Here is a 26,010-nt window from a genome sequence, read left to right as displayed (position 1 = left end):
ACACCCAGGAAATTTAATACTGATACAATACAATTATCTAATGTATGGTCTGTAATCAAATTTTGAGACCATGTCCTAATTTATCTGTGTGCTCGCAGGGACCAGAATAGGCAAGAGTGGAAGAACAAAGATGAGAAGAGAAAAAGTGGCTGAGAGGTCAAGGGAACAAATGAATGAGTGAGCAAGAATACAAACAAATGAATATGGGTGGGCCGGGCGCGGTGGCTCACGCTTGTAATCCCAGCACTTTGGGAGGCCGAGGCGGGCAGATCATGAGGTCAGGAGATCGAGACCATGGTGAAACCCCGTCTCTACTAAAAATACAAAAAATTAGCCGGGCATGGTGGCGGGCGCCTGTAGTCCCAGCTACTCAGAGAGGCTGAGGCAGGAGAATGGCATGAACCTGGGAGGCGGAGCTTGCAGTGAGCCGAGATTGCGCCACTGCACTCCAGCCTGGGCGACAGAGCGAGACTCCGTCTCAAAAAAAAAAAAAATATGGGTGCAGAATGAGTGAATGAATAAACACAACTAGCATTATTATAATATGCATTGTTATATTTAGGTATTATAACTGAAATACATAATGCTAAAGCTATACCGTTATACTACATTATAAATCTGCATTATATCTAATTATTACATACATTACTCGGTTATATGTTATAATAGTATAATACAATATAATTATCATTATTAGAGATAACACTTTCTGAGCCTTCATTATGCACTCATGCACTGTTCCAGGCATTTTATATGAATTTCCCCTCACAATGGTTCTAAGATACAAGGCCTCACAATGGTTCTAAGATACAGTTACCTCTTTACAAGTGAAGAAATTGAGGCCTAGTGGCTGAGCCAGGATCTATAGCTAGGATACCTTGCTACCCATCCCACCATGAGGGAGTGTACTGTGAGGGGTGGCATCACCCTATGGGGTAAAGGGGTTCCAGAGCAGTGCTCCTGGGGGCACTGGGTACTCACTGTCCTCCGAGGGCCGAATATCTACACGCAATTGCAGGTAAGGTTTGGAGGCAGTGGCAAAGGCTGTGCTGAGGTCCCAGTCAGATAGGAGTGAGAGGTAAACTTCCTGTCCTAGCCGGTCCCGGCCCAGGTAGCTGATGCCAAAGTTCTTCTTCCTGGACAGGGGATACGAGGGAGCTCTCAGGGCCCCTGGTGCCCTGGAGGCCTCAGGGACAGTTTCCAAAACAAGGAGGGTAATATAGAAGGTGTTGAAAACAACTTCCTACTATGTGCAAGGTACTGTGCCAAGGATTATGGGCAGCCTGAGATCAGGTCATTTATACTCACTTTGTTACACAAACACATACAAGCAGGTACACACCTGCTTCTATCTGGAGGTCACATTGGAAACTGGTAAAATGTTGGCCGGGTGCAGTGGCTCACGCCTATAATCTCCGCACTTTGGGAGGCCGAGGTGGGTGGATCACCTGAGGTCAGGAGTTTGAGACTAGCCTGGTCAGCCGGGCACGATGGCTCATGCTTGTAATCCCAGCACTTTGGGAGGCCGAGGCGGGCGGATCACGAGGTCAGGAGATCGAGACCACGGTGAAACCCCGTCTCTACTAAAAATACAAAAAATTAGCCGGGCGTGGTGGTGGGCGCCTGTAGTCCCAGCTACTCGGAGAGGCTGAGGCAGGAGAATGGCGTGAACCCGGGAGGCGGAGCTTGCAGTGAGCCGAGATCGCGCCACTGCACTCCAGCCTGGGCGACAGAGCAAGACTCCGTCTCAAAAAAAAAAAAAAAGAGACTAGCCTGGTCAACATGGTGAAAACCCTTCTGTACTAAAAATACAAAAAAATTAGCTGGGTGTGGTGGCAGGTGCCTGTAATCCCAGCTACTCAGGAGGCTGAGGCAGGAGAATCGCTTGAACCTGGGAGGTGGAGGTTGCAGTGAGCCAAGATTGTGGCATTGCACTCCAGCCTGGGCGACAGAACAAGACTTCATCTCAAAAAAAAAAAAGTTGGTCCCCTCTGGGGTAGATGAGGGACAGAAGTGGGAAGAAAGCAGCCTTCTTACTACATAAAAAAAAATAAAGCAATCTGTGTTTGTTATTTTTCACAACAAAAATGTTTATGTAAGAAAGTCTAATAACAACTAAGAATTTATTATTCAGCTATACTTGTGCAACTATGTAAAGAATTTTGTTGCGTGATGCTCACCATAACCATGGAAACATCCTAAATACCCAACAATTTTGTACTGTTTGAATTTCTTACCATGTGCATGTATTCCTCCAAAACCACCACCACAACAAAATGACTATCACATCTGCCCCCAAGAGACACCACTTTTCAGCTATCAGATTGGCAAATTTTGCAGTTTTACAGTAACCAGTGTTTGTGAGGGTATGAGGGAAACAGGCATTTATGTGCTGCTGATGAGATTATAAATTTGTTTGTTTTTTTCTGAGATGGAATCTCGCTCTGTCGCCCAGGCTGGAGTGCAGTGGCGCAATCTCGGCTCACTGCAAGCTCCGCCTCCCGGGCTCACGCCATTCTCCTGCCTCAGCCTCCCGAGTAGCTGGGACTACAGGCGCCCGCCACCACGCCCGGAGAATTTTTTGTATTTTTAGTAGAGATGGAGTTTCACCATGTTAGCCAGGATGGTCTCGATCTCCTGATCTCGTGATCCACCCGCCTCGGCCTCCCAAAGTGCTGGGATTACAGGCGTGAGCCACGGCACCTGGCTGAGATCATAAATTGATAAAACCTGTTTGGAGAGCATTTTGGAAACACCCATTAAAAGTTTAAAAAGCAGGCCAGGCGCGGTGGCTCGTTCCTGTAATCCCAGCACTTTGGGAGGCCAAGGCGGGTAGATCACGAGGTCAGGAGATCGAGACCATCCTGGCCAACACGGTGAAACCCCGTCTCTACTAAAAATACAAAAATTAGCCGGGCATGGTGGTGCACGCCTGTAGTCCCAGCTACTCAGGAGGCTGAGGCAGGAGAATTGCTTGAACCCAGGAAGTGAAGGTTGCAATGAGACGAGATTGCACCACTGCACTCCAGCCTGGACGACAGAGTGAGACTCTGTTGCAAAAAAAAAAAAAAAAAACTTTTAAAAGCAAATACCCTTTTACCTGGCAATACCACTGCCAGGAATTTATCCCATGACTAGATGTTTCCAAATACAGTAGTTCCTCTTTATCTACAGGGGATACATTCCAAGACCCCCCCGAGTGGATGCCTGAAACTGCAGATAGTACCAAGCCCTATATATACTATGTTGTTTTTCATATACACACATACCTATGATAAAGTTTAATTGATAAATTAGGCACAGTAAGAGATTAACAATAATAGAACAATTATGACAATACAGATGCTTCTTGACTTATGACAGGGTTATGTACCAATAAACTCATCATAAGTTGGAAATACTGTAAGTTGACAATGCATTTGGCTGGGCGCAGTGGCTCGCCTGTAATCCCAGCACTTTGAGAGGCTGAGGCGGGCAGATTGCTTGAGCTCAGGAGTTTGAGACTGCCCTGGGCAACATGGCGAAACCCTGTCTCTACTAAAGATACAAAAAATTGGCCGGGTGCAGAGGCTCACGCGCCTGTAATCCTAACACTCTGGGAGGCCGAGGTGGGCAGATCATTTGAGATCAGGAGTTTGAGACCAGCCTGACCAACGTGATGAAAATTAGCTGAGTGTGGTGGTACACACCTGTAATCCCAGCTACTCCGGAGGCTGAGGCATGAGAATCACTTGAACCCGGGAGGCAAAGGCTGCAGTGAGCCAAGATCTGGCCACTGTACTCCAACCTGGGTGACAGAGTGAGACTCTGTTTCCAAAAAAAAAAAAAAAAAAAAGAGAAGATCAAAAAAAACTATCTGGGGCTGGGTGTGGTGGCTCACACCTGTAATCCTAGCACTTTGGGAGGCCGAGGTGGACAGGTAACTTGAGGTCAGGTGTTCAAGACTAGCCTGACCAACATGGTGAAACCTTGTCTCTACTAAAAATACAAAAATTAGCAAGCGTGGTGGTGCGTGCCTGTAATCCCAGCTACCTGGGAGGCTGAGGCAGGAGAATCACTTGAACCCAGGAAGTGGAGGTTGCAGTGAGCTGAGACTGTGCCACTGCACCGCAGCCCGGGGGACAAGAGCAAAACTCTGTCTCAAAAAAAAAAAAAAAATATCCGGGCATAGTGGTGCATGCCTGTAGTCCCAGCTACTTGGGAGGCTGTGACAGGAGAATCACTTGAACCTGGGAGATGTCACTGCACTGCAGCCTGGGTGACAGTGAGACTCTGTCTCAAAAAAAAAAAAAAAGAAATAAAAAGGAAAATGCATTTAACACACCTAACCTACCAAACATCACAGGTTAGCCTAGCCTACCTTAAACGTGCTCAGAACACTCACATTAGCCTACAGTTGGGCAAAATCATCTAACACAGAGCCTGTTTTATAACAGTGTTGAATATTTCATGTAATTTACTGAACACTGAAAGTGAAAAGCAGAATGGCTGGGCACTTGCAGTACAGTTTCTACCAAATGCGTATTGCTTTTGCATCATTGTAAAGTTGAAAAATCCTAAGTCCAGCTATTGTAAGTTGGGGACTGTCTGTAAACTGTAATAAAAGTAATGTGAATGTGGTCTCTCTCTCTCTCTCAAAATATCTTATTGTATGTAACATTTGCAGACTGAGGTTGACCATGGGTAACTGAAACTGCAGAAAGCAAAACCACAGATAAAAGTAGACTACTGTACTCCAAGACATGCATACGTGGCTATTCACTGTGGGATTATTTGTAGTAGTAAAATAAACAAAAACCCTACCAAACAAACAAAGGCCAGACAGCCACTGTAGAGGTGGGTGGCCCACTGGCCAGTCCCCGGCATCTTCCCACTCACCCACTCAAATCAAAGGCTCGGATGAGGATGTGCTGCAACACGTCGAGCGAGGTGATCTGGGGATCTACAGCAAAAGAGCGGAACTCTGGCGGCAAGAAGCTCTCACATTTCTGGGGAGAGAAGACATGGGGTAGGCCACCAGGGGCCTCATCACCATGCTGAAGAGTGAGGTGCAGAGTGGTAGAAGGCAAAGTCAGAGAGGTGCCAGGGGCCAGATCAAGGCAGGTGTTCTGGACCACAGGGTCCAGTGAGGAGGAGGCTACTGCAAGGGTTCAGGCCCCCAATCCCTCTTCTATATCCCTTCAACTATGGTTGCCAGAATCACCATGTCCAGTCTGGCTCCTGTTAAATCAGTCCTCTATGATGCTGTAACCAATCTAACACATCTACCTACAACACTTCCCTGCTTAAATCTCTTCAATGGCAACCCTAGAGTTCCAGCAAGCAGGCCTATGGGGCCCCAGCCAGCCTCTCACCAGGTTTTTTGAACTTTACACTCTAGTAGTACCAAACTGTTAGAAGTTACCTTGAAACCATCCTGACTCTAGGCCACTGATTGTGCTGATCCCCTGTCTGGAACGTCCCTCCCACTTTCTTCACGTGGTTCACTCCCAGCTCAGGCATCATCTTTTTTCTGAATTGCAAACTTCTACCTTACAGCTCTATTACACTGAAGTGATGTGTGGACCCTCTTATCACTGCCAGTGCCACTGGTTGGTCGGAGCCACCATCGTTGTTTACTGGAACTATGGCAACAGCGTTCTTCCTCAGCATACACACCAAAGGCCCTTGGCGATCTGCCTCTGTCTTAGCACGCTGATTCGCCTCCTACCACTCTTCCCCTCATTCTCTCCACTCCAGCAATGAGGAACCTACGGGAACATGCCAGGCTCATTCCCATCCTCTAGTCTTTGCCTTTGCTATTCCTTCTGCCTAGAATACTCTTCCCTTCTAATATGCACATGGCTGACTCCTTTTATTCGGGTCTCTGCTCCTTCAATATCTCCTCTGGAGATTTCCCTGTACAACCTTGGCTAACGTGACTCCCTATTTCATAACCTTTTCCATTATTTTAGTGTCCGAAGCATCTCATTTCTTTAGTTGTCTCCACCCACGAGCCTGTCAGCTCATCAAAGTGGGAACTTGCACATAAGTGCACTCTCAACACATGGGTTGACTGACTCCAGAGCCAGCACCTTCTCATTCCTCAGAGCCCCCACCCTCAACTACTGTGGCCCCTCTTCCAGCCCCACAGCCCCTCCCCTTTGTCTATAAGCTCCACCCATTCATCCCATAGACCCGCCCCCTCCCCCCCCCCGTTCCTCCATTTTCAGTCCCACGCCCCAAGGTACGTCGCTAACGCTCCCAGGCCCTCCCTCCCCCTCGCCACCATCACTTGGCCCTCAAGCTTCGCCGCTCAGGTTATGTCCCAAATCTCAGGTCCCGCCCTCCATCCTATGAAAGCCACCGCCTCCCCCTCCCCTGGAATGCCTCGGCGGCTGGGCCGACTCACCGCCAGCCTCACCTTGACTCGGACCCGCACCACCTCTCGCTCCTCCTCCTCAACGGCCGCCGTCGCCTGAGCTCCCACGCCGGGCGGGGGCGCTCCGGAGCCAGACGAGTCCGAGGCCCCGGAGGCTGTCGCCATCCCGCCGCCGCCCGTCTCAGGGTGACGGCTAATAGCCCCCCAACCCGGCGCACACTCTACTGTACTGACGCCCGCCGCCCCACCTCGTGCCGGGGCGCAGGCGCAGAGGGCGCCGCGCGACCCTACCCCCCCACCGTCCCTCCCACCTGGCCCTGCCTGGAGGTCGCCTCTGCGCCTGCGCCTAGAGTGATGTTGCCAGGAGCCCCGCCCCCAGAAGTCGGGCATTTTGTTTTATTTCAGCTAGCGTGCAGACGCCTACTGAGGCCCCGCCTCCCCCAGCCCCGTGGTTTGGTTGTTTTGACAGCATACTTCCGTATTCACAGAGGTGTTAAACTGACACCTCGTTCGCCAAGAGAAGGGGGCGGGGAAAGGAAGAGGCTGCGTGATGACGTCAGGCCCCACACCCCGCCTCAAGTTGCCTCACGCCTCTGCTGGCAGATGATGTCATCTATTTCAAATACCGGTGGCCCTCGCTTCAAATGAATCCACTGAACGGAAAAAAATCCTTTTTTTTTTTTTTAGGCAGGGTCTCACTCTGTCATCCAGGTTGGAGTGCAATGGCGCGATCACAGCTCACTGTAGCCTCAAAGTGAGCTATGATCAAGCGATCCTCCTGCCTCAGCCTCCCAAGAGCTGGGACTACGGGCGCGGCTACCACGCCCAGCCAATTTTTGTATAACTTGTATAAACAGGGTTTAGCCATGTTGCCCAGGCTAGTCTCGAACTCCAGACCTCAAGTGATCCGCCCGTCTCGGCCTCTCAAAGTGCTGGGATTACAGGTGTGAGCCACAGCCCTCGGTTAAAGTGTTTTTAAAAATATACTCAGCGGAGTGCAGTGGCTCACGCCTTATAATGTCAGCACTTTGGGAGGCCGAGGCGGGCAGATCGCTTGAGCCCAGGAGTTCTAGACCAGCCTGGGCAACACAGCGAGACCCCGTCTGTAACAAAAAATTAAACAATTAGCTGGACGTGGTGGTGCACACCTGCAGTCCCAGCTACTCGGGAGGCTGAAGCGGCAGGATAGCTGAGCCCAGGAAGTCAAGGCTGCAGTGAGCGGTGATCACACCACTGCCCTAACCTGCACCACAGAGCAAGGCCCTGTTTCAAAAAAAAATAATAATTTATACCGTGACTTAGTAAGGTCAGATAAAAAACAGGAAAATGGCTTACGCATTGTGAAAATTCATGGAGATTTTGTACACTGGTGATTTTTGTACTTCTTGTATGAATGTTATACTTCATTAAGTAATTTACCCCCAAAAAACACTTTTATGCTCTCTGGAGTTCTAGCTTTTTAGTTTGCCTTTGTCTGAAACTTGACGAAATCATACTTTCCCAAGTTTATACAGCTAGGAGGCAAACTTCCAGGTAATTCAACTCCAGGAAGGACACTAATGCTTCTAATTGAAACCCAGGAAGAAGTTAACAATCGAGCCTTCAGAAGGCAGAAAGCGAGACAGACCCAGGGAGCTCAGCAGCATATATCTCTAAAGCTCTGCCATTATTGAACCAGCTCAAATGATCCCCGGTCTTTGTGTCCCTTTTCCAAGTTTCACATTCTCAGATCTTGGGGAATCACTGAATCATTGGAAAAGCCCTCTGTCCAGCTTGGTCTAGAGATTTCTTTGAAACCTGACTAAAATGTTGGTACTGACTGCCAGGGACCAATTGAAAGAGAAGTGGCCAGGCTCAACTACGAACCAATCAATGGGGCCCAAATGATACCATCTGTAAAAGATCAGCTTTCTGGGGTCTCAGAGCAGGGTGGATAATGGATCCGGAAGAGCAAATGGGGAATGCCCCGCAGAGCATGCAAAAGGCTTAGCAATGTGCTGAGCACATAGTTAGTTCTCAAAACAATGAATGGAAGAAGCCAAGAATAAATGAAGAAAATTTTTAAAATATAAACTGAGTTGGGCACAGTGGCTCACACTTGTAATCCTAGCACTTTCGGAGGCCGAAGTGGGAGGATCGCTTGAGCCGGGGAGTTCGAGACCAGCCTGGGCAACATAGGAAGACCCTGTCCCTACAAAATTAAAAAAAAAAAAATAGCTGGGTGTGATGGTGCGCACCTGTGCTCCTAGCTATTCGGGAGGCTGAGGTGGGAGGATTACTTGAGCCTGGGAGGTCCAGGCTGCAATGGAGCTGTGATCACACCACTACACTCCAGCCTGGGTGACAGAATGAGAACCTGATTAAAAAAAAAAAAAGCCCACAAAACTTTGCTTTTGTCTTACTTAATCTTCATAACATGTTAAGGTTGGTCCTGTTCTTAAATGGTGCATGTCTACTAGATATTGGCTGAATTATTGAATATATCTTAGACTCTTCTGAGAAACTTTACATGTGGCAAAATGCAAAAAGGCAGTCTTCCCACTTAATTGCCCAACATCCGTGTGGTTTGGACAAAATACAGGCTGCACTTACAAATGTTATTTCTGGCCGGGCACAGTGGCTCACGCCTGTGATCCCAGCACTTTGGGAGGCCGAGGTGGGCGGATCACGAGGTCAGGAGATGGAGACTATCCTGGGTAACACGGTGAAACCCCGTCTCTACTAAAAATACAAAATAATTAGCCAGGCGTGGTGGCGGGCGCCTGTAGTCCCAGCTACTTGGGAGGCTGAGGCAGGAGAATGGCGTGAACCTGGGAGGCGGAGCTTGCAGCGAGCCGCCACTGCACTCCAGCCTGCGCGACAGAGCGAGACTCTGTCTCAAAAAAAAAGTAAACAAAAAACAAAAACAAATGTTATTTCCAACAAAGGAGTCTTGTAAGATACTAGCGCTCCAACTATTGTGTCCATGTCATATGGACGCAACCCTCAAGGTTAACTTTTTTTTTTTTTTTTTGAGACGGAGTCTCGCTCTGTCGCCCAGGCTGGAGTGCAGTGGCGCGATCTCGGCTCACTGCAAGCTCCGCCTCCCGGGTTCATGCCATTCTCCTGCCTCAGCCTCTCCGAGTAGCTGGGACTACAGGCGCCCGCCACCACGCCCGGCTAATTTTTTTTATATTTTTAGTAGAGACGGGGTTTCACCGTGGTCTCGATCTCCTGACCTCGTGATCCGCCCGCCTCGGCCTCCCAAAGTGCTGGGATTACAAGCGTGAGCCACCGCGCCTGGCAAGGTTAACTTTTTAGGTAAGTCTGCAATTCTATTTTGGTGTCATTTAAGATAACATGTTGCCTTGGTATTAATATTAGATAGATATCTCTATTTTTAGAAGGTATAAATAATGGGGATTTTCTCTGAAAGCCAGAAAAGGATTATTGGCATGTCTCTCTTGCCCCATGTGTTTAGAGTCAAAATCACCTATAGCACTGCTGGATTTTCTGATGGAGACAAGGAGTAAGAGCCTGCTTTTCATTTATCATAGGGTGGGATGTGCAAACTATTAGCCTGGAGTTTGGAATCGATCCTGAGGACACTGGGGCAAAGGTTTAGACAGGGGTATGATGTGGTCAGATGCCTCTGTCTTGGTCCTGGGGAGAGCCTTGGATGGAAAGATACTGGAAGCAAGGAGATCAAAAAGGAGGTCCTTGCCATGGTCCTGGGGAGAACTTTCTTTTTTGTTTATTCATTCTTCCATTCAACAAATATAAAGTATATGCTAGGCAGTCTACATAAATTAATTCTTATAATCTGCATAAAAACCCTGTGAGGTAGTATCTTAGTCCATTTTTCTGTTGCTATAATCAAATACCCAAGACTGGGTAATTTATAAAGAAATTTGAGAGGCTGAGGTGGGAGGATTGCTTTGAGGCCAGTTCAAAACAGCCTCGGCAACATAGCAAGACCCTGTCTCTACAAAAAAATTTTAAAATTAGCTGAGCGTGGCAGTATGCCTGTAGTCCTAGCTACTTAAGAGGCTGAGGCAGGAGGATTGCTTAGCTCAGAACTTTGAGGCTGCAGTGAGCTGTGATCATGCCACTACACTCTAGTCTGGGTGACAGAGTGAGACCCTGTCTCTAAAAACAACAACAACACCCCCCCTCCAAAAAAAAAAAGAAAGAAAAGAAATTTATTTCTTACAGTTCTGGAGGCTGGGAAGTCCATGGTCAAGGAGTCACATCTGGTGAGGGCCTTCTGCTGGTGGGGCCTCTCTGTGGAGTGGCGAGGCAGAGCAGGGCATCACATGGTGAGGGTGCTGACCTTGCTAGCTCAGATCTGTTTCTCCTCTTAGAAAACCACTAATGCCCCACCCTTATGACTTCATCTAATCTAATCCTAATTACCGCTCAAGGTCCCATCTCTTAAATACCGTAGTCGGATTTCCCACCTCCTTAATACTGTTAAAATAGAGATTTAGTTTCAACATGAGTTTTGGAGGGGAGAAACATTCGAACCATAGCAGGTAGGTGTTATTACTCTAAGCATTCTACAGATTAGCGTACTGAAAGCCAGGGAGAAACAAGCTCAAGGTCAAAGGGGGTAGTGTCACAGAGAGTAGGCAGTGCAATGGACGGGACCTGGGGCTATGCCTGCTGTGTTTGAGGAAGAGCAAGGAAGTCAGCATGCCTTTAAGTAGAGTGAATGATAGGTGAGTGACTGCAGACGAGGTGAGAATGGAGTGAAATCATGCAGGGCTTTGACCTTAACAGTGAGGCATTTCTCCAAAGCTATATACTGTAGGCCTAAGCAGAGCCAGGATTTGAACTGAAGTCCACAGGTCACTTGATATTTCTTTTTTTGAGACGGAGTTTTGTTCTTGTTGCCCAGGCTTGAGTACAGTGGTGCAGTCTCGGCTCACTGCAACTTCTGCCTCCCGGGTTCAAGTGATTCTCCTGCCTCAGCCTCCCAAGTAGCTGGGATTACAGGTGCCTGGCACCACAGCTGGCTAATTTTTTTGTATTTTTAGTGCAGACGGGGTTTCACCATGTTGGCCAGGCTGGTCTCGAACTCCCGACCCTCAGGTGATCTGCCCACCTCAGCCTCCCAAAGTGTTGGGATTACAGGAGTGAGCCACTGCGCCTGGCCTTACAGAGGTCACTTGAAGCCAGTCTACAGATATCTGTGGTTTTATTATTTATTCTTTTCCATCTCTTCAAAACTTCTCAAGTACCCAGTTGTTTTACGACGGAGGGTCTATAAGGTAATGATAGACTGCAGGATGAGTGATGGGGGTCTGTAGAGTAAGTGAGGGGTATCTGTTGGGTGAATGATAGCAGGTCTGTGGGGAGAGTGACGGAGGATCCCTGGGGTGGATGGGAGTCTGTGGGTTCATGATAGGTGGACTATGAGGTAAGTCATGGGGTTCTGAGGGGTGAATGATGGCATCTGTGGGTGAGTGATGGGGTGTATATGGTGGATGGTGGAGGACCATGAGTTGAGAGATGGGATGGTGGTGTGAGTGATAAGGGGTCTGTGGGATGAGAGATGGACTCTGTGGGTTGAGTGATGGGTTCTGCAAGGTGAGTTATGGGATGCTTATAGGGTTAGTAAAGGGGCATCTGTAGGATGAGTGGTGGGTCTGTGGGGTCAGTTGTTAGGGTGACTGATGAGGGGCTTCTGGGGTGAGTTATGGGATCTTCAGAGTGAAGATTTTGGGGGTGATAGGGGCCTGTGGGGGTGAGTGATGGGGTTGAGGTCTGTGTGGTGAGTTATGAGGTTTCTGTGGGGTCAATAATGGGCAATCTGTGAAACAAATGAATGTGTGTTGGTAGGGAGAGTGATGGGTATCTTAGGAGTTGTTGGGGTATGTGGGAAGAGTGATGGGGGATCTGTGAGGTGGCTTATCAGAAGCCAAGAGGCTGAGTGATGGAATATGTGTGGTAGGAGTGTTGGGGGCTCTGTGAGGTGAGAGCTGTGGCATCTGTGGGGTGAGTGATGGGGAGTGTTATGAACTGAATGATGTCCTCCTCCCCAAATTCATATGTTGAAGCCCTAATATCGGGGGAACCAGCCCCCAATATTTCAACGTAATGTCACTATATCTGAAATAGAGCCTTTAAGGAGGTAATTAAGGTTAAATGAGGTTATAAGGGTGGGGCCCTAATTCAATAGAACTGGTATCCTTATAAAAAGAGGGACACTGGGCATGAGTGCACAGAGAAAGGGCCACGTGAGGACACAGCAAGAAGGTAGCCATCTGGAAGCTAAGGAGAGAAACCCCACCAGACACCAACCCTGATGGCACCTTGCTCTTGGACCGTCCAACTTCCCAAAGTGTGAGAAAATAAGTTTGTTGTTTAAGCCACCTGGTCTGTGGCATTTTGTTATGGAAGCCAGAGCCGACTAACACAGGGGAGGATTAGGGTCTGTGGGGTTAGTGATGGGGCCTCTGGAAGGTATGATCAGGGGACAATAAACTGAGTAATAGGGATCTGTGGGGTAGTAACAGGGTCTGTAGGCTGATGGGGAACCTGTGGAGTGAATGATGGGGTATTGAGTGGCGAGTGGCAGGATTCTGTAGGATTAATGATGGGGGCTGTGGGGCAAGTCTGTAGGGGGAGTGAAGGAAGTCTTTGAGGAATGGGGGATCTGTAGATGACTGATGAGGATCTGTGGGGTGACGGGGGCATCTGTGGGGAGGGGGAATGACTGGGGGTCTGTAGGGGTGCTGATGTGCTAGCTTGTAAGGTGAGTGGGCTTTGTGGTGTGAGAGATGGAGGGCCTGTGAGATGAGTGGGAGGCACGTGTGGGGTTAGTAATGGGGTGTCAGTGGGGTGAGTGATTAGAGCTCTGTAGAGTCAGTGATGAGTGAGTCTGTAGAGTGAGTGAAGTGATTAACGGCCAATAAGCTGAATGATCCAGGGGTGGAGTCTGTTGGATGAGTAATGTGGCTCTGTGAGGTGAATGATGTGAATATGTAGGGTTCACGATGGGGCCTGTGGGGTGAGTGATGGGGGATCTTTAGGGTTTGTGATGGGAAGTCTATAGGGTGGGTGTTGGGGGGGTCCATGTGGCAGCAATGCAGGGGAATCTGTGGGCTGAGTAATCAGGGCATGTGATGGGGGTCTGTGGGGTGAGTGATGGAAGGTCTGTGAGGTTAAGTATTGGGGAGTGAGTGGGGTGAGCACAGAGGGATATTACTGACTGAATTGTATCTCCCCAAAATTCATGCTGAAGCCCTAACCCCCAATACTTCAGAATGTGACTGCATTTGAAAATAGGGCCTTTCAAGAGGTGATTAAGTTAAAATGAAGTTGGTGAAGGTGGGTCCCAATCCAATCTGGCTGGTGTCCCTATAAGAAGAGATTAGGACACCGACATGCACAGGCAGAGGGAAGACTGTGTGAGGACACAGTGAGAAGGTGACCATCTACAAGCCAAGGAGAGAGGCCTCGGGACACTAAACTGGTTGACACCTTGAACTTGGATTTTCCACCTCCAGAACTCTGAGGAAATAAATTTCTGTCGTTTAAGCCACCAGGTCTGTGACATTTTGTTATGGCAGTCTTAGAAAACTGACACAGATTTTGGTCCTGAGAAGTGGGGTGCTGCCATAACAAATACCTAAAAATGTGGAAGTAGCTTTGGAACTGGGTAATGGGTAGAGGCTGAAAGAGTTTTGAGGTGCATGTTAGAAAAAGCCTATGTTGCTGCTATGGTCTTAATATTTGTGTCCCCCACACCTCCAATTTCTATGTTGAAACCTAATCCCCAGTGTAATGATATTAGGAGGTGGGGCCTTTGGGAGGTGATTAGGTCATTCCCTTAGGTCATTCCCTTATAAGGGATGAAGGGACTGGAGTTCTACCCTCCCACCATGTGAGAGTACAGAGGGAAGGAGCCATCTGTGAGGAAGCAGGCCCTCACTAGACAATGAATTTGCCAACACCTTGATTTTGAACTTCCCAGACCCCAGAACTGTGAGAAATAAATTTCAGTTGCCCATAAGCTACCCAGTTTATAGTATTTTGTCAGAGCAGTCCAAACGACTAAGACAATTATCTTGAAGGCTACTGGTAGAAATATGGATGTTGAAGGTGCTTCTGGTGAGGCCTCAGAAGGAAATGAGGAATATGTTATTGGAAAATGGAGGGAAGGCAAAGAATTGGTTAATTGTGTTCTAGTGTTTTGTGGAAGGTAGAACTTGTGAGAGGTGAACTTGGGAGATTTAGCTAAGGAGATTTCTAAGCAGCGTATTATGTGGCCTTTTTCTCCTTGCTGCTTCTAGTAGAATGCAAGAGGAGAGAGAGAAATTGAAAAAGAAATTGTCAGGCAGAAGGGAACTTGAATGTGAAGATAAAAAAATTCTCAGCCTATCCAACACTGCAAAAGCTGAGAATGTGTTCTGGTGAGAAGACAAAGGGTGTGGCTAAACAATCATGCCACAAAGAGATCATGGGTGTGACTCACTGACCTAATCAGCCATCTTGGCAGAAGCCAAGAATAGAGATGGGTAATACCAGCAGAAACACGGCCAGCTGGGACTAAAGAGGACAGAGATGGGACAAAATGAAAGAAGACTGTAGGACTTCTGGGATTCAACAGGACACGACAACAGAGCTTTCTGGCTGTGAACATGCATTATACTTCAAGAAAAAGGGAGAATGATCCCAAAGATGGGGCTGTCTCCTCCTCAGTTCCAGAGGGCAGGGAGGCCTCCTCTGTTTCAGTGGCTCAGGCTGCCACCCAGGGCTCAGGGAGAGATACCGCCTCTCCAGTGTACCAGGAAAGTGGGGCCCCCTATCTGGTGGGCCCAGAGGACAGAACATAGAGCCAAACAGGATTATTCTCAAGCCTTAAAAATCTTATAGAATTTGCCCTATTCAGTTTCAAACTTATTTGGAACCTGTGATCCCTGTTTTTTCTCCTGAGACGGGTCTCGCTCTGTCGCCCAGTCTGGGGTGCACTGGTGAGATCAGGGCTCACTGCAGCCTCGACCTCCTGGGCTTAATCAATCCTCCCACCTCAGCCTCCCGAGGAGCTGGGACTATAGGCGTGTACCACCATACCTGGCTAATTTTTTAGTTTTTTGTAGAGATGGGGTTTCACCATGTAGCCCAGGGTGGTCTCAAATACCTGGGCTCAAGTGACCCTCCCATCTCAGCCTCCCAAAATGCTGGGATTACATGCATGAGTCACCACGCCTGGCCTGTGATCCCTTTCTTCTTTCTGATTTCTCCTTTTTGGAATGGAAATATCTATCTAGCTTATGCTTGTCCTACCACTGAATTTTGGAAGCAGATAATTTATCTGGTTTCACGGGTTCACAGCTAGAGAAGAATTTTTGCATCAGGATGAATCATACCTCCAGTCTCATTTACACTTGATTTGGATGATATTTAGGTAAGACTTGGGACTTAAAGTTAATGCTGGACTCGATTAAGAGTTTTCAGAGTGGCTTATGGCACAGTGACTTATGTCTATAATCCCAACCCTTTGGGAGGCCGAGGTGGGTGGATCATCTGAGGCCAGGAGTTCAAGACCAGCCAGGCCAACATAGTGAAACCCTGTGGTTGCAGTGACCTGAGATCATGCCGTTGTGCTTCAGCCTGGGCCACAGAGCAAGACTCTGTCTCCAAAAAAACAAAAGAGAGTTTTAGGCTGCTGGGATTGGGGTGAATGTATTTTGCATGCAAGGACATGAATTCTTGGAGGCCAGAGAGAACAGAATGTTATAGACTGAACTATGTCCTCCCCAAATTCATATGTTAAAGTCCTAACCCCCAATACCACAGAATGTGACTATTTTTGGAGATAGGGACTTTAAAGGGGTGGTTAAAACGGGACTCATAGAGTGGGCCTCATCCAATACGAATGGTGCCCCTCACTTTTTTTTTGGGACAGAGTCTCTGTCGCCCAGGCTGGAGTGCAGTAGTGCCATGATGTTGGCTTACTGCAACCTCCACTTCCCAGGTTCAAGTGATTCTCCTGCCTCAGCCTCCCAAGTAGCTGGGATTACAGGCATGTGCCACCACGCACAGCTAATTTTTGTATTTTTAGTAGAGATGGGGTTTCACCATGTTGGCCAGGCTGGTCTCGAACTCCTGAGCTCAGGCGATCCACTTGTGTCAGCCTGGGATTATAGGCATGAGCCACCGTGCCTGACTGGTGCCCACCCCCCCACCTCCTTTTTTTTTTAAGACAGGCTTTCACCATGATCATGGCTCACTGCAGCCTACACCTCCCTAGCTCAGATGATCCTTCCACTGTGGCCTCATGATGCCCAGCTAATTTTCAAAATTTTTTTGTAGAGATGGGGTTTCACCATGTTGCCCAGGCTGGTCAAATGGTGTCCTCATAAAAGGAAGTTTGGGCTAGGCATGGTAGTCCACACCTGTAGTCTCAGCTACTTGGGAGGCTGAGGTGGGAGGACCACTTGAGCCTAGGAGTTTGAGATCAGCTTGGGCAACATAGTGAGACCCCGTCTCTAAAAAAATTGAAAAAATATTGCCGGGCATAGTGGTTCACACCTGTAATCCTGGCACTTTGGGAGGCCGAAGCGGGTAGATCACCTGAGGTTGGGAGTTCGCGTGACCAACATGGAGAAACCCCGTCTCTACTAAAAATACAAAATTAGCTGAGCACGGTGGCACATGCCTGTGATCCCAGCTACCCGGGAGGCTGAGGCAGGAGAATTGCTTTAACCCAGGAGGCAGAGGTTGTGGTGAGCCAAGATCGTGTCATTGCACTCCAGCCTGGGCAACAAGAGTGAAACTCCATCTCAAAAAAAAAAAAAATTAGGTATAATGGCACGTGCCTGTTGTCCCAGTTACTTGGAGGTTTGAGGTGGGAGGATCGCTTGAGCCCAGGTGTTTGAGACCAGCCCGGGCAACATAGTGAGACTCCATTGCTATAAAAAAAATAAATATAGCCATGTGTGGTAGTACACACCTGTAGTCCCAGCTACTCAGGAGGCTGAGGCAGGAGGATCGCTGGAGCTGGGGAGGTAGAGGCTGCAGTGAACCATGACCACATGATCATACCACTGCACTCCAGCCTGGCACAGAGTGAGGCCCTGTCTCAAAAAACAAAAAAAAAAAAAAAAAGGAAATTTGGACACACAGAGAGACACCAGGAACAGGGACGCTAGTTCATAGAGACCATGTGAGGACACAGTGAGAAGGTGGCCACCTGCAAGCTATAGACAGGGGCCTCAGGAGAAGTCAAACCTGCTGACACCTTGATCTTGGACTCCAGAACTGTGAGAAAATGAATTTCTGTGGTTTAAGCCTAGTCTGTGGCATTTTGTTATGGCAGCTCAAGTTAAGACAAGGGGACTGTGGGGCCAGTGATAGGGTCTGTGTGGTGAGTTATGGGGTCTGGCAGGGGGTCAGTGATAGGGGTTTGTGAGGTCAGAGGTGGGAGGTCTTTATGATGCTGATGGGGGTCTGGAATAAGTGAATGATGGTGGGATCTGTGGGGTCAGTCATAGGGCATCTCTGGGGTTAGTAATTAAGGATCTCTCAGTGTTAGAGTCAAGATCTTTTATTTCCTGATTTTAAAAATTGTCACCATCATAGACCTCCTGGCTTCTCTTGTATCTGTGTTCTAATGGCTCCCAGCAGTGCCTTCACACAGCCCCTTTATTCCCCTTCTTGTGCTCACCCATGAGCCTGAGTGTGACAGATCAATTAGCTTTGTCCCTCCAAACTGTGGGAGCAGGACTAGACTCTTCTGGCAGGCAGAGAGCTCCTCCTTGGCCAGTGTTCGAGCCCGGTCCACCACTCCTCAGTTCTTCTTGCTCTTGGATTTTGTGGCCTTGGCATCCAGCGTGCTCTGGGCGTGAGTGAGGTGCTTCACAGCATCAAGCACAAGGACTCCAGGCAGCACCAGCCACAGGGCATTCATGAAGACAAAGTAAAACCAGAAGTAGAGAGGGTGGCCCAGCTCCCCGTGCTGGAATCCGTCGCGGTGCTCTGTCAGGAAGTAGAGCACATCCCCATAGATCTGGCCTGTGGGCGGCAGGAGGGGAAGGAGAAGCCCCGGTGAGGAAGGGGACACTTTCCCCAATTCTCTATTCCAAAGCACTTTCCAAGTCATCATTCAAGGTCTCAGAGCTAAGTATTCTGAAATCATAGAGCTAAAAATCTGAGAAATCAGAAAAGTGAGATTCCAGACACCAGAGAGCTGAGAATTTCAGAACTCAGGAGAGCTCACACCTTCAGATTTAAGGAAGTTCAAAATCCTCGAATCCAAGACAGCTTAGGATTCTGGGACTAAAGATAACTCATATCACTAGAACTAAAGAAAGCTAACAATTTAATAACACCAGATGACTGAGGCCGGGCACGGTGGCTCACACCTGTAATCTCAGTACTTCGGGAGGCCAAGCCAGGAGGATTGTTTGAGCTCAGGAGCATGAGACCAGCCTGGGCAACATGGCGAAACCCCATCTCTACTAAAAATACAAAAGTTAGCCAGGCACAGTGGCACATGCCTGTAGTCCCAGCTACTCAGGAGACTGAGGCAGGAAGATCGCTTGAGCCTGGGAGGTGGAGGTTGCAGTGAGCCGAGATCACACCATAGCACTCTGGCCTGCGTGACAGAGCCAGACCCTGTTTTAAAAAAAGATGACGGAATCTTACATGAAGGGATCTCAGAGTCCTCATCCTGGAGGTTCCAGGGGCTTCTTGCCACCCTGGGCCACCTCATGTAACCTTCACAGGAGACTCTGTGATGGAGGAGGAGGAGGAAGAAAAATGAACCCTCCCCACCTGAGAGCACAGGCTCAGAGAAGGGGATGACCTTTTCAGAGTCTCAGCGGGTTTGTCATTCAGTCTGACTTACCCCTGGAAGGGCACCATTGAGAGATCCCACTCACAGGGATACATCTGTGTCTGTGGATCCCCCATCAACCCCTCTAGTGCCCAGTGCCCCTCTAGTGCCCTTTCCTTACCCACAGAGACCACAAGCTGTAGAATGAAGCGGAGGGGATGCTGGCGGAGAAAGGCGATCACCACCCACAGGCTGAGTGGTCCCCACAGGCAAGCTGTGATGGTTTCCATGCACACTGTGAAGTTGTCACCCCTGCAGGAGAAAGCATGAGGGGACACTGGCATCGGTGTGCTTTTCCTACAGGTTAGCCCATTAGTGCTCCCCAACTCACCACCCCCCAAAACCAATGCCAGTCTCCACTGACAGAGGCAAACACTTACAGGATGTATCGGCTGTCTCCCTTGGCATACTCTTTCCCTGAAAAAAATAAGAGAGAGATATGAAGAATAAAGGCAGTGAAAGGAACACACACTTGTGAGAGCTGGGGGTCCCTGCAAGAAGACAGACTTCAGCCGGGCGCGGTGGCTCACGCCTGTAATCCCAGCACTTTGGGAGGCTGAGGCGGGCGGATCACGAGGTCAGGAGATCGAGACCATGGTGAAACCCCGTCTCTACTAAAAATACAAAAAATTAGCTGGGCGCAGTGGCGGGCGCCTGTAGTCCCAGCTACTCGGGAGGCTGAGGCGGGAGAATGGCGTGAACCCGGGAGGCGGAGCTTGCAGTGAGCCGAGATTGCGCCACTGCACTCCAGCCTGGGTGACAGAGCGAGACTCCGTCTCAAACAACAAAAAAACAAAACAAAACAAGAAGACAGACTTCATAACCTTCCCATGCGTCTGCTTCCTCATCCGTGAAATGGGGTAACTGTTTGGATTCTAGTGGTTTATTTATCTAAAACAAGGTAGTATGTGTAAAGCCTGACACAAAACAGTGTGGCTGTGATTGGTACTCAAGAAGTGTGTGTGGTATAAAAGGAGGCAGGTGTAGATGATGGAGTGAGTGAAGTAGCCAATGAGAGAGAGAGAATGTAGATGAACAGATGAGTGAATAAAAGAGTGAGCAGAGAATCAGAAAGAAAAAGACCGCCGGGCGCGATGGCTCATGCCTGTAATCCCAACACTTCGGGAGGCTGAGGTGGGATGATGGCTTGCATAAAGGAGTTCAAGACCAGTCTGGACAATATAGTGAGACCCCCATCTCTACAAAACATACAAAAATTAGCTGGATGTGGTGGCACGTGCCTACAGTCCCAGGCTGTAGTGGGAGGATGTCTTGAGCCCAGGAGTTTGAGGCTGCAGTGAGCTATGATAGCACCACAGTGCTCAGCCTGGACAACAGGGTGAGACCCTGTCTCAGGAAAAAAAAAAAAAAAAAAAGAAAGAAAAAGACCATCCAATATAAAAGTAGGCAGAAGACTTGAATAGGTTCTTCACAAAGAGGATTTCTAAATGGCCAATAAGTATATGAAAGATGTTCAAACTTCCATTAGTCACTAAGGAAAAGCAAATTAAAACCATAATGAGATATCACTCATATCTACTGGAATGACTAAAATTTGAGAAACATCTGACCAGCCGGGCACAATGGCTCATGCCTGTAATCTTTTTTTTTTTTTTTTTAAGATGGAGCCTTGCTCTTGTCGCCCAGGCTGGAGTGTGCAGTGGCGCGATCTCAGCTCACCACAACCTCTGCCTCCCGGGTCTGAGCGACTCTCCTGCCTCAGCCTCTTGAGTAGCTGGGATTACAGGCGGCTGCCACCATGCCCAGCTAATTTTTAGACTTTCAGTAGAGACGGGGTTTCACTATGTTGGCCAGACTGGTCTCGAACTCCTGACCTCAGGTGATCTGCCCGCCTTCGCCTCACAAAGTGATGGGATTACAGGCATGAGCCACTCTGCCCGGTCTTGTTTATAATGGCAGAAGATTGAGGGAAAATGCCCATCAATACTAGACAAGTCAAGTAACTGTATAATGTCCATGCTTCGAAAGCTCTTTATGAAATCATGAGGAGTGACCTCATTAAAAAAAGCAGCTGGGTGCGGTGGCTCACGCTTGTAATCCTAGCACTTTGGGAGGCTGAGGTGGGCAGATCACTTGAAGCCAGGAGTTGGAGACCAGCCTGGGCAACAAAGCGAGACCCCATCTCTTAAAAAAAAAAGTCGTTAAAAAAAATAACTTGGTGGGGTGGCACATGCCTATAATCCCAGCTATTAGGGAGGCTGAGGCAGGAGGATTGCTTGATTGCCCAGGAGTTCAAGCTTGCAGTGAGCTATAATCATGCCCCTGCACTCTAGCCTGGGTGACAGAGCGAGACCCCGTCTCAAAAAAGAAAATGGCTTCTTTGGTTTTCTTGTAAGGAAAGAAAGAAAAAGAGAAAAGATTAGAAGTATATATAGCATATTACCATTTGTGTAAAAAGGGAAAAGTGCAAATAATGATAATAATAGTGAACAGTTACATAGCAACCACTGTTTGCCAAACACTGTTCTAAGTATCTTACATATAGTTGGTTATTACTATTATCCTCCTTTTACAATTGAGCAAATTGAGACTTACGTGTGTAAATAAACTAAAAAGAAACATAAACAACTATCAACAGTGCCTAACAGCGTTTGGGGAAACTTGGTGGATAGAAAGCAGATTTTCACTGCAAATCTCTTTAAATGGTTTTTTGACCCACGTGAATATACATGCAACAAAAAAGTTAAATAAGGCTGGGCACGGTGGTGCGCACCTGTCATCCCAGAATTTTGGGAGGCTGAGGTGGAAGGACTACTTGACCCCAGGAGTTAAAGAACAGCCTGAGCAACATAGCAAGACCCTGTCTCTACAAAAAAGTGAAAATATTAGCCAGGCATAGAGGTATGTACCTATAGTATAGTCCCAGCTACTGGGGAGGCTGAGGCAAGACGATTGCTTGAGCCCAGGAGTTGGAGGTTGCAGTGAGCAATCATCATGCCACTGCACTCCAGCCTGGGCAACAGAGCAAGACCTTGTCTCAAAAATAAGTTATCTACCAGTTTTGGAGAAGGGCAAAAGAAAAAAAATAATAATAATATATAATAATTTTTTTTTTGAGACGAAGTCTCACTCTGTTGCCCAGGCTGGAGTGCAATGGCATGGTCTTGGCTCACTGCAACCTCCACCTTCCAGGTTCAAGCAATTCTCCTGCCTCAGCCTCCCGAGTAGCTGGGATTACAGGCGTGTGCCACCATGCCCGGCTAATTTTTGTATTTTTAGTAGAGATGGGGTTTCACTATCTTGGCCTGGCTGGTCTTGAACTCCTGACCTCATGATCTGCCTGCCTTGGCCTCCCAAAGTGCTGGGATTACAGGCGTGAGCCACTGCGCCTGGCTAATTTTTGTATTTTTAGTAGAGATGGGGTTTCGCCATGTTGGCCAGGCTGGTCTCAAATTCTTGACCTCAAGTGATCCACCCGCCTTGGCCTCCCAAAGTGCTGGGATTACAAGTGTGAGCCACTGCGCCCGGCCTATAATAAATTTTTTAAAAGGTTAAATAAAAATTTAAAATAAATCAATGGAAGAAGAATAGGTAGATAGGTAAACACGCAAGCCAATCCCTGCCCAGCAAATCCCATCCCACAGCATATGAAAGAAATCAGGACTCACAGAGTTGAGATAAGAAGGCTTGGTCTCCAAGCAGGTCTTTGTAGTAGAGAATGAACCAGCCCTCGATCACCAGGTGAATGAACCCACACACTGCAAACCAGCACAGGGACAGTCGCCGCCAAGTCCCCAATGGGACAACTGCAGCACGACCCGACAACAGCCATGTGGTCACGACTAAGACCCCTGTGACAGAGAAGAGGCCAGCCAGTATATGCCAGGTGGGGCGGTCATTAGGTACAAAGTTGTCCAGTCTTAGGTGCTGAGGCCAGTATGGGTGCAAGGGGCCCGTGTTGGTAGTCATGTCTTTGTGGGCTGATGGCTACGTGTGGATAGGCAGGAAGTTAAAAAAAAAAAAAAGGAACAGAAAAACCTGGACAAATAGAAAGCACAGAATGAGATAATAAAATCAAATTCAAATAGTTTATTATCATAATAAATGGACCGAATTTACCAGTTAACAGACAGGACTGTAACACTTATAATTACATTCCGTTTTTTTTTTTTTTTTTTTTTTTAGACGGAGGCTTGCTCTGTCGCCCAGGCTGGAGTGGAGTGGTGCGACCTCGGCTCACTGCAACCTCTGCCTCCCGGGTTCAAACCATTCTCCTGCCTCAGCCTCCCGAGTAGCTGGGACTATAGGTGCCTGCCACCACGCCCGGCTAATTTTTTGTATTTTTAGTAGAGACGGGGTTTCACGGTGTTAGCCAGGATGGTCTTGATCTCCTGACCTCATGATCCGCCCCCCTCGGCCTCCCAAAGTGCTGGGATTGCAGGCGTGAGCCACTGCGCCTGGCCTACATTCTGTTTTAAGACCATGACTAAAGGCCAGGCACCGTGGCTGGTAATTCCAGTGCTTTGGGAGGCTGATGCAGGAGCAGCACCTGAGGCCAGGAATTCAAGTCCAGCCTGGGCAACATAGTGAAAACATAGCGAAACTCTGTCTCTAAAAAAATAAGAAAATCAGTCGGGTGTGGTGACAAACGCCTGTAGTCCCAGCTAGTACGTAGGCTGAGGCAGGAGGATCGCTTTGAGCCCAGGACTTCAAGGCTGAAGTGAGCAGTGACCACATCACTGCCCTCCAGCCTGAGACTCTGCCTCTAAAAAAGAAGGCCGGACGCGGTGGCTCACGCCTGTAATCCCAGCACTTTGGGAGGCCAAGACGAGTGGACCACTTGAGCTCAGGAGTTCAAGACCAGCCTGGCCAACATGGCAAAACTCCGTCTGTACTAAAAATACAAAAATTAGCCAGGTGTGGTGGCATGCGCCTGTAGTTACAGCTACTCAGGAGGCTGAGGCAGGAGAATCGGAGAATCGCTTGAACCTGGGAGGCAGAGGCTGCAGTGAGCCGGGGTCATGCCACTGCACTCCAGCCTGGGCAACAGAGCGAGACTCTGTCTCAAAATAAAATAAAAAAGAAAAGAAAAAGAACATGACTGAAACGCAAGACCACAGAAGACTGAAAGCTTGTTCCAGCCCTTTAGGAGCCATATTATGATGGGGTAGAAATAGTCCCGGTCTCAGCCCTCGGGGGTCAAAGTCTGGTGGGAGGCACATGGGAACAACACCTGATCCCAGCCCTCCCTGGTCACAGTCTGGCGAGGGAGATACAGGACCAGGCCTGGTGTCTTCCTTCAAGGGTCACAAACTGCTCACGACCACCAAACCCAGTCCTGTGCTCCGGGGTCACTGTTTGGTAAGAGACACAGGAACCAGGCGTGGTCCGGTTGCACAGGTCAGCGTCTTAAACCGTTCAACAAAAAGCTATTCCCTCCCCCACGTAGTCCTGAAAACTGCAGCTGGGGGACAGAGGAAAGAAAACGAATCAGAACTACAATCCTCGGTGCCAGCGTTTGGAAAGCTAGAGCCTCCCCGCGAGAGCGTGCAACGCCGTCAACCTGCAGGGAAGAGACGGATATTGAAAGGCCGGTGTCTGACGTGCAGCGCTATAACGGAACACAAAGACCGCCAATCCGAACCAGAACCCTCCAGCCCCGCTGCCCAATGAGAAGACGGATCTTCTGTCCTCTGGACAACCGTGCAGTAGCCGGGGGTCTCGCGCAGGCGCAAGAGGGTGGTGGGGGGGGGATGGCAAAGGGTCTAGCGCTGGCACGCCGAGGGCTGGCCGCGTAGCCGGGGAGAGCTAGGGGAGGGAGCAGGGGGCCAGGTGGAGGGCACTCACCAAGCCGCGCGACGGCAACGGCCTCCCACACTGGCTCCGGGCTCTTTCTAGGCTGGGTCTCGAGCTCTATCACATCCCTAGTTCGGGCTCATCCCCTAGTGGGTTCTCTTGCCTTACGGAGCGAGCCAATGGTGAAGCGAAGAAGGCGGCCCATGCCGCTCCCAACCAATAGGCACTCTCTTTGTACCTCTGGCCCCGCCCCCGCGCGTGGCGCCATTTTCACCTGAGTCAGGTTTGGGGTGGAGACTGGGGCGGGCCAAGGTTAGTGGGCGTTTTGGGTCCGTAGCCAATCTGCATCGAGTCCTGGCTTCAATTTCCCCATTCCCTTATTAGTCGATCAAAACGGGGACTCATTAAGGTCTGTACCCTCTTCTTCCGCTGGTGAAATTAGCGTTGCGTTGCATCCTTTCACCTCCGCCCTTTTCTAAGTAGAGTAAGCCTTAGCATAATGCAACGAAACTGTTACAGGCAGATCACATGCTATACACTGCAACCACCCCCTCCCCAGCTCTTCAGTGCTCAGAACTCCTCAGTCCTAATAGCAGCGGTCATTGTCTCTTCTCCCGACCTCAAGTCAGAAGAAGTAGAACCCAGGCCTCTCAGTCCTACTGACCAATTGGCATGAAGACCCTCAATCTCCGTGTGCCAGTTCTAAAAAGCCAATCAAACGCCTAACCACCAGTGGGCCCCCAGATAGAGCAATGAATCAGAATCCAGACCCATCCCAGACCTCCCATCCAATTAGAACCCACAACCCTCAGTCCTAAGGACAAATAGGCACCAACCCTTCATCTCTCTTGCTTTCTCTCCTCTGTGTCCCACTCAGAGCAACCAATCAGAATGGAGAGCCTTCAGTTTTCCAGCCAATCAGGCCTCCCCCACATCCAACTATGCAATCTGTCCCTGCCCTGATCAAACCAAGCAGGACCAGGATCCTGCCAACTTCAGGCTCATCATCTAATCAAACAATCATAAACTAACCATGAACCAATCACAGTCTGCTCTCTCTTCATGG

The 26,010-nt window shown here is 48.8% G+C and overlaps 2 protein-coding genes across 6 annotated transcripts in view; both read right to left on the bottom strand.

Moving 5' to 3' along the window:
- The window catches only part of TBC1D25 (TBC1 domain family member 25), a 28,264-nt gene extending 21,545 nt beyond the window's left edge, over positions 1 to 6,719 (bottom strand). Inside the window, exons 1-3 of one of the 5 annotated variants that reach the window (XM_055268981.2) lie at positions 6,404 to 6,719; positions 4,879 to 4,988; positions 982 to 1,136 (exon numbers count right to left, since the gene is read on the bottom strand). In XM_055268981.2, coding sequence (XP_055124956.1) covers positions 982 to 1,136; positions 4,879 to 4,988; positions 6,404 to 6,526 — 388 coding nt within the window. In that variant the 5' untranslated portion in view covers positions 6,527 to 6,719. The other 4 variants (XM_055268977.2, XM_055268979.2, XM_063634409.1 and 1 more) reach the window with 4 other exon arrangements.
- An 11,162-nt stretch (positions 6,720 to 17,881) lies between these two features.
- Positions 17,882 to 25,733, bottom strand: EBP (EBP cholestenol delta-isomerase). The gene is made up of 5 exons (XM_055269010.2): positions 24,996 to 25,733; positions 22,817 to 23,186; positions 19,568 to 19,604; positions 19,309 to 19,439; positions 17,882 to 18,364 (listed from the first exon to the last, which is right to left on the bottom strand). The coding sequence occupies exons 2-5, from the start codon at positions 23,115 to 23,117 to the stop codon at positions 18,141 to 18,143; spliced, it is 693 nt and encodes a 230-aa protein (XP_055124985.1). The 5' UTR covers positions 23,118 to 23,186; positions 24,996 to 25,733; the 3' UTR covers positions 17,882 to 18,140.
- Positions 25,734 to 26,010: the final 277 nt, after the last annotated feature.

This window comes from Symphalangus syndactylus, chromosome X (genome assembly GCF_028878055.3).
Source record: "Symphalangus syndactylus isolate Jambi chromosome X, NHGRI_mSymSyn1-v2.1_pri, whole genome shotgun sequence".
In the NCBI taxonomy this organism is placed as follows: domain Eukaryota; kingdom Metazoa; phylum Chordata; class Mammalia; order Primates; family Hylobatidae; genus Symphalangus; species Symphalangus syndactylus.
The sequence above is the reverse complement of the archived record's forward strand: the minus strand, read 5'-3'. Positions and strand labels throughout refer to the sequence as shown.